Source organism: Sander lucioperca, chromosome 22, assembly GCF_008315115.2.
Source record: "Sander lucioperca isolate FBNREF2018 chromosome 22, SLUC_FBN_1.2, whole genome shotgun sequence".
NCBI lineage: Eukaryota > Metazoa > Chordata > Actinopteri > Perciformes > Percidae > Sander > Sander lucioperca.
In genome coordinates, this window is record NC_050194.1 from 14,347,088 (window position 1) to 14,360,787 (window position 13,700).

At 34.7% G+C, this 13,700-nt stretch overlaps 1 protein-coding gene across 5 annotated transcripts in view; it reads right to left on the minus strand.

Annotated features, from left to right (window-relative positions):
- Positions 1–13,700, minus strand: part of LOC116061579 (MAGUK p55 subfamily member 3-like) — a 29,860-nt gene that overhangs the window by 1,743 nt on the left and 14,417 nt on the right. For 3 of the 5 annotated variants that reach the window (XM_031315855.2, XM_031315854.2, XM_031315856.2), the window contains 10 exons: positions 12,988–13,069; positions 12,484–12,569; positions 12,295–12,369; positions 11,725–11,921; positions 11,539–11,603; positions 10,282–10,299; positions 9,949–9,990; positions 1,120–1,185; positions 834–992; positions 591–671 (listed from right to left, as the gene is read on the minus strand). In XM_031315855.2, the coding sequence (XP_031171715.1) occupies positions 591–671; positions 834–992; positions 1,120–1,185; positions 9,949–9,990; positions 10,282–10,299; positions 11,539–11,603; positions 11,725–11,921; positions 12,295–12,369; positions 12,484–12,569; positions 12,988–13,069 (871 nt within the window). The remainder of the gene's footprint in view (positions 1–590; positions 672–833; positions 993–1,119; positions 1,186–9,948; positions 9,991–10,281; positions 10,300–11,538; positions 11,604–11,724; positions 11,922–12,294; positions 12,370–12,483; positions 12,570–12,987; positions 13,070–13,700) is intronic. The other 2 variants (XM_031315857.2, XM_031315859.2) reach the window with 2 other exon arrangements.

Consider the following 13,700-nt stretch of genomic DNA (forward strand, 5'->3'; position numbering starts at 1 on the left):
TAGGTACATACTTAAAAGGTGCAGTAGGTAAAACTTATAAAACTAACTTTTTGTCATATTTGCTGAAACTGACCCTATGTTCCAGTAGAACTACATGAAGCAGGTTATTTAAAAAAAAATCTGGCTCTTCTGGCACCACCTACAGCCTGTAGTGCGATTTGCAAAAATCCACAGCTCCTTGTTCAGATGCACCAATCATGGCCAGGGGGGGGGTGTCTAACTGTGTGTCAATCACTGCTCATGCACACCATTCATTCTCCCTTGTGGGGGGAGGGGCTTAGGAGAACGTTTTGGGCTTTAGTAGAAAGGGGGGAGGGACTGAGAAGTTGTTGATGTTCACATTTTTTGGCTAAGTCCTGGATCTTCACAATCCTACCTACAGCATCTTTGCATGAAGTAATGCATGAATCATGTCCATGCATTTGATCCACCTCTCTGAAAGCAGACCATATTTTTATTGAGATATTTAGCTGCTTTTTTCAAATTGGTAGTCACAAAAGATCATTTCAGACCTGAGGTAAATATGAGCATGTCTGGGTCTTGAGTGTAAGGTTTAATATTTATATATTTAAAAAGGCAAAAAGACTTACGAGGCACAGCCAAACCATAACGTCGAGGATATTCAGCGATCACTTTCTGTTTGAGCTCAGTGATCCGAGCTCCCAGGGAACCTGTGACCATATAATTACAGAATAAATAACTAAATAGACAGTTATTCAAAATGATCATGTGCTGAGGAAAAATATCTGCAAGCAGAAGGACCTCTCTCAGAAAACACCTGTTTCTTCTCTGAAGTGTTTTTCACATGTGGCAGAACCCCACAGTGAACCTACCTATCAGTACTATAAGACGAGGCCTTTCACCAGGGCGGGGCAGATATTGTGTTACTTCTTCATAAATCAGGAACTCTGTGTGATTGGCATCTGGAGTTTGAGGTTCTCCTGGTGAACCCTGGCGATCTTTACTAAGGCGGAAAGTTCTGCGCAGGCCAGCTGTGGTCAGAAATACAGAGGTAAGATGGACATAGATATACTGAAGTTTATTGCAGATGACACTGCAACTTTGAAACCATGACACAACACAGACACGCTGAACACCATTAGAAATCAGTAAGAGTACCTGAGTAAAAATCCCATGAAAGAGCATTGCCACAGAAGACAGGGGCTGCCTTACTCTTGGGAGAAACTACAGCTCATATTAGACCATTTATTCAACCAGCTTAAATCTCCACAACAGAATAGAAGCTTGGAAGCCATGCATGCTGCATCAACCTCATCACCAACTACAAACAAAGCACCTTCAGCATGTAGCGTGAGGAGAGGCCATTTGTGAAGCACAGTGAGATAAATGAGCTGCAATGAGGTGCCACAAAGACACTGAGAAGCTTGGTGGCTGCAGCATACTGCACAGAAAGCCCGCCTGAGTAACAAGTCCACACAGAGTGCTGAGCTTCTTAATCCAAAGCGAGGGCATGAAGAGACATCCACATCAAACATAATGCCAAGAAAGCAATGAAACAACTGCTTAAACAAGACTATTTGGCTCTGTGAGTGCCTAAGCACAATGGTGCTTTGAGCTAAACACTAATGTCAGCATGCTGACAACAATGATGTTAACACACTGATGTTTAACATCAATTTGAACGTGTTTCAGCTGGAAGCCGACATAGCTAAAACACGTTAGTTTTTTGCCCAATGCCCTCATTAAATAAGAAGATTACAAATTTGTGAGTGCCAGAGTTTTTGTTTCCTTTGACCCTTGTCACTGTCGTGCACTGATACACTGTCTAAGATTTGGAGCTGTGCGGGTTACTTTGCATTTACAGTTTTTTTTTTTATACTTCTAATTATTTATTATTTTACTTTATTTATCTGTACTAAAATAAGTCTTTGTGCTGCTATAACTGCATTTCAATACAGGTTCACCTTAAGCTATAATGCACACTATGTAATGAGTCATAATTATTAAATTTAAGACTTTTACATTTATTTTGCAATGGGCATGCCGAAAAAGATTAGAAGTCATACAGATGATGGAATAAGATGTAAAATTAAGGTCAAGGTCAAAATGGTGTGGTCTTTGTTTGTTATGATGTGGTGATGCTTTAAGACAAAAACAAAACCACAAAAAGCACAGTCACATTAAGCCAATAAAAGCAGACAGAAGATCAAACTGCTGACTAAGCAGTAAAGACCTCAGGAACCAAACAAATATTTATAATGAATGGCTTTCTGAATTTAAAATGCTAAAGAGTGCTGAGGCATTACATCTGCCCTTTCATAGTATAGTATGCCATAAGGAAGTCAAAGTCCAGTATATCATGAAAATGACTCATACTATAGTATGTCATAAAAAGAAGTCATTGTATGTCATAAAAATATCAAAAGAAGAAGTCATAATATAATAGGCCATAAAAATATAAAAAATAACAAAGTCGTATGTCATAAAAAGTCAAATAGTCATAGTTTGTCATGAAATTGACAAAAAGTCATCGGAAGGAGCAAGTTAAGGTGGTTTGGGCATCTGGTAAGAATGCCCCCTGGGCCAGTTCAGCTGGGAGAAGACCCAGGACTAGGTGGAGGGATTATATCTCCACTCTGGTCTGGGAACGCCTCGGGATCCCCCAGTCAAGGCTGGTGACTTGGGAAAGGGAAGTTTAGGGTCCCCTGCTGGAGTTGCTGCCCCCGCGACCCGACCCCAGATAAGCGGATGAAGATGGATGGATGAAAAAGTCATAAAAAGAAGTCATTGTATAATACGTCATCAAAATGTCATTAAAAAAAAAAATAATGGTATAGTATCTAAAAGGAGAGTCATAAAAAGAAGTCCTAGTATAGTATGCCATAAAAAGTCATAAAAAGAAGTCATAGTATAGTATGTCATAAAAATGTCATAAAAACAAAGTATGTCATAAAAATGGCATAAAGAGAAGTCATAGTATAATCTGTCATAAAGAGTCAATAAAAGAAGTCATAGTATAGTATGTTGAAAAAGGTTTAAAAAAAGGCATAGGATAAAATGTCGAAAAGTCATATTATGTTGAAAAAAAGTTTAAAAAAAAAAAGTATAGCATGTCAAAAAAGTCGTAATAGAGGTCATAGTAAAAGGTAAGTCAATATAGTATGTCGAAAGAAGTGATGAAAAAGTCATAGTATGTCGAAAAAAGTGATAAAAAGTCATAATATAGCATGTTGAAAAAAAGTGATGAAAAAGTTATAGTATAGTGTGTTGAAAAAAAGTCGTAGTATAGTATAGCAAAAAAAGTGATAAAAAGTCACAGTATAGTATGTAAAAAAAAAAAAGTCAGTATAGTATGTCAAAAAAGGTGATAAAAAGTCACAGTATAGTATGTTGAAAAAAGTCATAGTATAGTATGTCGAAAAAAGTCAGTACAGTATGTCAAAAAAAGTGAAAAAAGTCAGAGTATGTCGAGAAATGTCACTATAGTATAGGAAAAAAGGGATAAAAAATTCATAGTATAGTATGTCAAAAAAGTGATAAAAAAAAGTCACAGTATAGTCAGAAAAGTCCGTATAGTATAGCAAAAAAGTGATACAAAATTCATAGTATGTCGAAAAAAGTGATGAAGTCAGTATATTATGTAAAAAAAGTGATGAAAGTTGTAGTATAGTATGATGAAAAAACTGATAGTCATAGTATAGTATGTCGAAAGAAGTGATGAAAATGTCATAGTATAGCATGTTGAAAAAAGTGAGAAAATATTCATAGTACAGTATGTCAAAAAAGTCATAGTATAGTATGTCGAAAAGTGTTGAAAAAGTCAGTGTAGTATGTCGAAAAAAAGTCGTAGTAAAGTAAATCGAAAAAAGTTTTAAAAGTCATAGTATGTCGAAAAAAGTTAGTATAGTGTAGCCAAAAAAGGGATAAAAAAGTCATAGTATGTCGAAAAAAGTGATAACAAAAGTCATATTATAGTAAGTCGAAAAAAGTCATAGTATAGTATGTCAAAAAAAAGGATAAATAATTCAGAGTACAGTGTGTAAAGTGATAGTCAGTATATTATGTAAAAAAAAGTGATGAAAGTTGTAGTATAGTATGTTGAAAAAACTGATAAAAAAGTCATAGTATAGTATGTTGAAAAAAGTGAGAAAAAATTCATAGTACAGTATGTCAAAAAAGTCATAGTATAGTATGTCGAAAAAAGTGTTGAAAAAGTCATAGTATAGTAAGTCGAAAAAAGTCATAGTATAGTATGTCGAAAAAAAGAAATAATTCAGAGTACAGTGTGTCAAAAAAGTGATAAAAAAGTCACAGTATAGTCAGAAAAGTCAATATAGTATAGCAAAAAAGGGCTAAAAAATGCATAGTATAGCATGTTGAAAAAAAGTGATAAAAAAGTCATAGTAGATTATGTAAAAAAAGTGATGAAAGTCGTAGTATAGTATGTCGAAAGAAATGATGAAAAAGTCATATGTTGAAAAAAGTGATGAAAAGGTCACAGTATAGTATGTAAAAAAGTCATAGTATAGTATAGCAAAAAAAGGGATAAAAAAGTCATAGTATATGTAAAGGACCACTATGGAGTTTCAATGTATGCTGCTGATTTAATGAATTAAGTATGGGTTGGGTTATTGGTAAAATATTTGTATGTGCGTTAATGTTATTTGTATGTGATTGAGTGGAAATTCTGTGTACCCGTAATGCTGAAATGTGTCCCTTTGGTGCCACCGTAGTTTTGCACAATGGAAGATGAGCTTTCAAAGGTAGCTGGCGGGTGTGAATGGCACCCAGCTGTGTTTGTGCCTACAGAATTTTATCTGAGATTTTGGGTTTCATTTATGAACATTGAGAACTTGACGCCCGTTTCATGACGGAAGAAAGGACGATCGTATGTTGTTTTGCATTCCTTGGTGAGTGCAGCGAGGTTCGATGCGTTTTCATTCATAGTAATTCAGAAAATGTTTGTATGTATGTACGGTCTATTTTGCAGTGTAATTAATGTTTGTCATCCTAAATGTTTGTTCACGTAACGAAGTTTGTATCCGTGAAAACACGTGTGTGAAATGTTTGTTGTATTTATGTTTTCAATACAATTTTCACGGTGCTAAGGTGACGATGGATGAAACGAATGTTGAACGTCATGCTGGTCTGGCAAACTAAATAAAAAACACCTTACGCATCAGTCGAGACTCTTTTTGGATCGAAAAAAGTAATAACAAAAGTCATAGCATAGTATGTCAAAAAAAAGTCACAGTACAGTACATCAAAAAAGTGATAAAAAAGTAACAGTATAGTCAGAAAAGTCAGTAGAGTATAGCAAAAAAGGGATAACAACATTCATAGTAGTAGTAGTAGTACTTTAACTTCAAAAGAAGTGATGAAAAAGTCATAGTAGAGCATGTTGAAAAAAAATGAGAAAAAATTGATAGTATAGTATGTTGAAAAAAATCATAGTATAGTATGTCAAAAAAAGTGATGAAAGTCATAGTATAGCATGTCGAAAAAAAGGATAAATAATTCAGAGTACAGTGTGTCAGTAATAAAAAGTCACAGTATAGTCAGAAAAGTCAATATAGTATAGCAAAAAAGGGCTAAAAAATGCATAGTATAGTATGTTGAAAAAAGTATAGTAGTATGAAAAAAAGTGATCAATGTATAGTATGTCGAAAGAAATGATAAAAAAGTCATATATAGTATGTCGAAAAAAGTGATGAAAAGGTCAGTATAGTATGTAAAAAAGTCATAGTACAGTATGTCAAAAAAAGTGATAAAAGTCACAGTATATGTCAGAAAAGTCATGTAGTATAGCAAAAAAAGGGTATGCAAAAAATGATAGTATGTCGACAAGTCATATTATAGTATGTTGAAAAAGATGATAAAAAAGTGATAGTATATTATGTCGAAAAAAGTATTGTTATAGTATGTTGAAAAAAGTGATAAAAAAAAAAGTCATAGTACAGTGTCAAAAAAGTGATAAAATAGTCACAGTACAATCAGAAAAGTCAGTATAGTATAGCAAAAAGGGATAAAGAATTCATAGTATAGTATGTCGAAAAAAGTGATGAAAAAGTCATAGTATAGCATATTGAAAAAAGTAATAGTATAGTATGTCAACAAAAGTGATAAAAAAAGTCATAGTAAAGTATGTCAAAAAAAGTGATAGTAGTATTTTGAAAAAAGTCAGTCGCAAAAAATTCATAGCATGTCGAAAAAAGTCATAGTATAGTATGTAGAAAAAGTGAGAAAAAAGTCATAGTAAAGTATGTCGAAAAAAGTGATAAAAGTGATAAAAAGTCATAGTATGTCGACAAAAAGTGATAAAAAAGTCATAGTATAGCATGTCGAAAAAAGTCGTAGTAGAGTATGTGAAAAGAAATGATGAAAAAGTTATAGTAGAGCATGTTGAAAAAAGTGAGAAAAAATTGATAGTACAGTATGTCAAAAAAAGTGAAAAAAGTGATAGTGTAGTATGTTGAAAAAAGTCAGTCGCAAAAAATTCATAGCATGTCGAAAAAAAGTCATAGTATAGTATATAGAAAAAGCTCGAAAAAAAGTCATAGTATGTCGACAAAAAGTCATGTCGAAAAAAGTTTTAAAAAAGTCATAGTATTGTATGTTGAAAAAAGTCAGTCGGAAAAAGTCATAGTATAGTATGTCGCAAAAAGTGATGAAAGAAATCATAGTATGTCGAAAAAAAGGGATAAAAAAAGTCAGTGTTGTATGTCAAAAAAGTCAGTATATTATTGTCGAAAAAATTTATAAAAAAGTCATAGAATAGTATGTCATAAAAGTCATAGTATGGTATGTCAAAAAAGTCAAAAAGTAATAGTGTAGTATGTGGAAAAAAAGTCACAGTATAGTATGTCGAGAAAAGTCACCATAGTATAGGAAAAAAAGGGAGAAAAAAATTCATTGTATAGTATGTCGAATAAAAGTGATAAAAAAAGTCAGTATAGCATGTCGAAAAAAGTCGTAGTATAGCATGTCGAAAAAAGTCATACTACAGTATGTCAAAAAAAGTGATAAAAAAGTCACAGTATAGTCAGAAAAGTCAATGTAGTATAGCAAAAAAGGGATAAAAATGTATAGTATGTCGACAAGTCATATTATAGTATGTTGAAAAAGATGATAAAAAAGTCAGTATATTATGTCGAAAAAAGTATTGTTATTGTATGTTGAAAAAAGTGATAAAAAAGTGATAGTATATTATGTAAAAAAAAGTGATGAAAATCGTAGTATAGTATGTCGAAAATAGTGATAAAAAAAAAATCATAGTATAGCATGTCGAAATAAGTCCTAGTATAGTATGACGAAAAAAGTGATGAAAAGGTCATAGTATAGTATGTCGAAAAAAAGTCGTAGTATAGTATAGCAAAAAAAGGCATAGTACAGTATATCAAAAAAGTGATAAAAAAGTCACAGTATAGAAAGAAAAGTCAATATAGTATAGCAAAAAAGGGATACAAACTGTATAGTATAATATGTCAAAAAAAGTCATAGTATGGTATGTCAAAAAAGTCAAAAAAGTAATAGTGTAGTATGTGGAAAAAAGTCACAGTATGGTATGTCGAGAAAAGTCACTATAGTATAGGAAAAAAAGGGATAAAAAAATTCATTGTACAGTATGTCGAAAATAGTGATAAAAGTCATAGTATAGCATGTCGAAAAAAGGGAAAAATAATTCATAGTATAGTATGTCAAAAAAGTCATAAAAGTGATAAAAAAAGTCACAGTATAGTCAGAAAAGTCAATGTAGTATAGCAAAAATGGGATAAAAATGTATAGTATGTCGACAAGTCATATCATAGTATGTTGAAAAAGATGATGAAAAAGTCATAGTATACTATGTCGAAAAAAGTAATGTTATAGTATGTTGAAAAAAGTGATAAAAAAGTCATAGTATATTATGTAAAAAAAAAGTGCTGAAAGTCATAGTATAGTATGTCGAAAAAAGTCGTAGTATAGTATAGCAAAAAAAGTGATAAAAAAGTCATAGTATAGTATGTCAAAAAAGTCATAGTACAGTGTCAAAAAAGTGATAAAATAGTCACAGTACAATCAGAAAAGTATAGTATAGTATAGTAAAAAGGGATAAAGAATTCATAGTATAGTATGTCGAAAAAAGTCATAGTATAGTATGTCAAAAAAAGTGATGAAAAAGTCATAGTATAGCATATTGAAAAAAGTAATAGTATAGTATGTCGACAAGTGATAAAAAAATTCATAGTAAAGTATGTCAAAAAAGTGATAAAGTCATAGTAAAGTATGTCGAAAAAAGTGATAAAGTCATAGTATAGTATGTCGAAAAAAGTCATAGTACAGTATGTCAAAAAAAGTCATAGTACAGTATGTCAAAAAAAGTGATAAAAAGTCACAGTATGTCGAGAAATGTCACTATAGTATAGGAAAAAAGGGATACAAAAATTCATAGTATAGTATGTCGAAAGAAGTGATAAAAAAGTAATTGTATAGAATGTCAAAAAAAGTCATTTCATAGTATGTCGAAAAAAGTGATGAAAACGTCATAGTATAGCATGTCGAGAAAAGTCACTATAGTATTGGAAATAAAGGGATAAAAAAATTCATAGTATGTTGAAAAAAGTGATAAAAGTCATAGTATAGTATGTTGAAAGAAGTGATAAAAAGTCATAGTATAGTATGTCGAAAAAAAGCCATAGTATAGCAAAAAAGGGATAAAAAAAAAATCATAGTATAGTATGTCAAAAAAGGGATAAATAATTCACAATGTAGTATGTCAAAAAAAGTAATAGTACAGTATGTCAAAAAAGTGATAAAGTCACAGTATAGTCAGAAAAGTCAGTGTAGTATAGCAAAAAAGGGATAATAAATTCATAGTATAGTATCTCTCACACCCCCCGCTGCTGAAAGACTCGTTCACGCCTTCATCTCCTCCCAACTGGACTACTGCAACTCACTTCTCCTTGGCATCAGCTCTACCTACATCAACTGACTCCAACTGGCACTCAAATCCTGGCACCACATCACTCCAGTCCTAAAACAACTCCACTGGCTTCCCATCTCACACCGGATCACCTACAAAATCCTGGTCCTCACCTACAAAGCCCTCCACCATCTGGACCCCTCATACCTCACTGACCTCCTCTCCCCCTACCAACCCTCACAGTCCCTCAGATCCACCTCAGCCATTATCCTCTCCATCCACAAGTCCAACCTCCGCAGTTTTGGGGACAGAGCCTTCTCCAGGGCAGCTCCCAGGCTCTGGAACTCCCTCCCCCAAGAGATCCACACCTCTGAGTCCCTCACCATCTTTCAGTCCCGGCTCAAGACCCATCTCTTCACCTCTGCCTATCCGTAGCCCCCCGCCCCCTTCCCTTCTCATCTGTGCCTGAATCTTGTTTTGTTCTGCTTCGTTTTGTTTTGTTTTGTACCCTGCCCTGTAAAGCGACTTTGAGTCCATGAAAAGCGCTATACAAATTCAATCTATTATTGAAAAAAATGGAAAAAAAGTCACAGTATAGTTTGACATAAAATGTCATAAAAGTCATAGTATGGCATAAAAATAAGTCATAGTATAGCATGTCGAAAAAAGTCAAAAAAAAAGTCATAAGAAATTTATAGTATAGTATGATGAAAAAAAGTCATAGTATAGTATGTTGAAAAAGTCATAAAAAGGTCATAGTATAGTATGTCATAAAGTCATAAAAAGAAGTCATAGTATAGCATGAGATAAAATGTCATAAATAAAGTCATAGTCATATACGTTATTGTATCATGGCTATGAACCAATCAGACTGCTTGATTTGAGCTACCTGTTTTATAAATTTTGTTTTGTGTTTACACTTTTCCTATACAACCCTCAATCCTATGCTTGCTCTCTAAATTGGCACTCAGTCATTAAAACTTTTAGAACCCCTATTCTAAAGGAAGGGATGGATTTGCACACAGATTGAGCAGAAATGTGATGTTACGGTGATTAGTATAAACTCAATGATCGTGCCTCCTCACCTATGTCCTTTCCATTCAGAGCACCCTCACTGTCACAGTCTTCTGCAGGATGGCATGCAGGAAGAGAAGACAGGGTAAGAGGAGGGAGGAGGGAGGAGAGGTTGATGTTGAGGGTACTTTAATGTCAAAACACAGCAGGTTGAAATGCGGTAACTACATTGCTAAGATTTTGAGGGTATAAAGACAACTGTCAAAAGGTAAAAAGGGGTAAATTGTGTACTTTGTGTTTTTTGAGTTTTAGGTGGGGTGCTGATAGAATTTCATTTTGAAATTCTGACCATGATAACATGTAGGGATGAGTGCTTATTTTCTAACATGAGTTTGTCCACGTACCTCTCCCAGCACGATCATCTGAGGTTAGCAATGCAAGGAATAACACAAAGTATCACTATAGAGAGACAGAATAGTACACCTGCTATACTGTGATATTACCGCTGCTCAGCTCCGAGGGTACATTGTGATTTTAAAGTACTTTTTCTTTGTCGCAAATGTCAAATCTAAAAACTGTATATATGTGTTTAGAAATCCTTCACCCACTTATCTGCTTCTTTATCTACTTATCCTATGTCCTTTGTATAGATTAGTGCTGTCAAATGATTCAAATATTTAATCGCGATTAATCGCATTAATGTCATAGTTAACTCGCAATTAATCGCACATTTTTATCTATTCTAAATGTCCCTAGATTTCTTTTTGTCCCATTATTTTTTCTCATTTTAATGCTCTTATCAACATGGAAAAGTGGATCGGCTTGCTTTGTGCTTTTGTCGCCTGGCTTTGACGAGGGTGCGGAGAATTGGCATCAGCTGTGTGCTTGGCCATCAAGTGGTATTTCAGACTGGACATGCTGCGATGATAGCTCAGTTCACAATGACAAAACACACAGATCACTTTGGTCTTGTCAATAGAACCATTTGGCAACTTTTTAAAAGTAAACTTTCCATTCAGAATCTTATTGGCATCCATTTCGGCGTCTCGTGCTCGCCATCCACTCAAAACGTAACGTTAGCCTACTACTCGCAAGCCCAAACAAGTGTGTGTGGCGTCTAGCTAGATCCGGTGTGGTGTTGTAGTTTTTCTAACGTTACTAGTTGTTGCAACAGCATGTGAAAAAAACTACAAAGTTTGCTAGGCCAAAAAGAACGTTAATCTCGTGATAAAAAAAGTTGACGCCGTTAAAATGGGTTTGCGTTAACGCGTTTAACTGACAGCAGTAGTATAGATTTATTAATTTACATTCAGTTCAAAGACCAATACCTTTACCATAACATTATTATACTGCAACATTTCAACTACATCTTTTTTTTTTTTAACTCAGTGAGAGGGAGTTTAGCTTTTATGCAGATAAAGAACACACAAGAAAAGAACAACCAGCCGTTGTTTTTCAAACCCCTTTGTTTCATTTTACTTTTAAATTGGATTAGGAAATAATAAACAATGGATTCAATTTTTTTAGGGAGATTAACCTCAGATGCCCTATTTTCGTTTTATTATCTCTCTTTCTGTATCTCCTTGGCTGGATTAGATTTGACCTGCAATAGAAGCTGTGTTGCTGGGAGCAGCCAAAGGAAGAAGTAGAAATAGGCTTACATGCAGGAGCTTTGGGGGACATAGGGGCAGGGAAAGAACCCATTTTCATTCTGTATCTCAGGCGCCTGGAAGGAAAAAGAAAACAATAGAGGAAAGATACATTTTTTTATCTGAAAACATTTTTAAATCCTAAACATAGTGGCTTTAACCAGTTATTTATTTGATGGCAGAGATGAAGCTGACTACCTCTCCTGGAACTGTGTAGAGGGGATGAGGGCAGCGCGCAGGTTACAGTCGCCAATCTTCTTGGCCTGCCACCAGGTAGCGTCCTCCTGGCTAACAACCTGAAGAATGTCCCCCCTCTTAAAAGGAAGTCCCGCCTCTTGGCACGGCGTGGCCTTGTCCTCATAGGGCGTGTAGTCAAACAAAGCCCGAAGGTAGACCTTTTTACAAGCAGGAACATTCTGTTAGCAATGGGAACTTTAAATGAATAGTTATATATTTTGGGACATATGTTAATATTTGCTTTCTTATCAAGAATTAGAAGACAACATCAATACCACTGTCATATCTATCCACATAAAAGGTAGAGCCAGAAGCCATTTAGGAAAATGGCTAGCCTGGCTCTTCAGGAAGTCTTTGGTTTTTGTTTGATTAAACAAATGTGATAATAATTGAACTTGACACTATCTAGTTTCCATTTGGAGTATTAAAAATAAAAAGCAATCAGTTAAATAGACATCTTTTCCCAGATTTCGATGGAGGAGTAACTGGTTGTTTATTATGGTCGAATGTTGCAGACAAAGGAGTCCTCACCCTGCTTTCCATCATGTTGTCTTCTTCTACAACAGCTGGAATGATTTTCAGGGTGATGGAGCCTTGTGACTGGGACTGATCAAAAACATCAGAGCAGCATATTCAACGTGTATTCGCAGTAATCGTCAGTGAATAGTCACACAGTATCTGAACTAGTATGATGTAATACAAAAAGCTTTCTCTCTTTACCAGAATCTGACTAATTTCATCCGGCCTTTTGTGGGTTATCAAGTTTCCATTAACCTCTCGAAGCTCATCCCCAACATGCACCAGACCTGGAAAGACAAAGACAACTCACACACAACAAGTCTACTGAAAACAAGCCTACTAGCCAAAATAAAGCAAAGAAAATCCCAGTATCCTATGTGTAGTACCACTAAGAGTATTTTGGCGTAGATCTAAAAAAAACAAAACAGACAATTTTCCGTTGGCTTGAAGTTGATAACATAATCATGGCAACAGCCAGGAGCAACCCTTGTTTGTAATCTCAAAATCTTGTGACACTAATCTCAAGGATTTGATCTCTGCTGACAGTTCATGGGGTTACACAACGTAATCTTCTCACTTCGGTCAGTATATCAGTAGAGATAAGCAAGTCCTGTTGGGTAGGAATTTTAGTTTTTTTCAGAGAAAATAAAAGAATACAACTGACATTTGCAGAATGATATATGTTGATGATACTGTTTGTCTCACCACTACGATCAGCTGCCCCTCCCCTCATAATTCTGGCCACGATTACAGCTCCTGTCGCTTCATCTCTCCGGATGGTCGCTCCCTGGTGATAAAGATGCAACGATGAATCAAATACTTTCAAACACATATTAAATCTCATCTTCAGTTCACTGAGCTGATACAATGCTCTGGAAGTCATGTACATATTGGTGGCTTTTGCTGGAAAGATCAATAACCTGTTAGACAGTCACTCTGTGTGACTGGAGATTTTGATACTTGAATATCAGAGTTATCTATCACAGGGTTACAGCTACATTAATTTCCACTGCATACTTTAAGTAATTAATTTAAAATTCAATTCAGTAGTACAACATTTTGACATTTTTGCTGACAGTTCGATGAGATACCATGTCCGTACGCTCAATATGAAAATACAATCAGGATATGGTTAGCTTAGCACAAAAACTAGAAACGGGGGAAACAGCTAGCTCGGTAACAAATCAGCCGTGACACAGATTAAAATAAACAAGATGTAATGTGTTAATTGTGAGCTATAGAGGTGCTGGTACTAGTTGGTACAGATTCTTGTTTTTATGCTAAGCTAATCTGCATATAGACATTAGGGTGGTAAGAGTATTTCCCAAAATGTCATCTATTCCGTCTAGCCATCACATGTATCGTGTGGGTTGGCCAGTACTCACACACTCTCCACATAATGTAGCATATCAGACAGA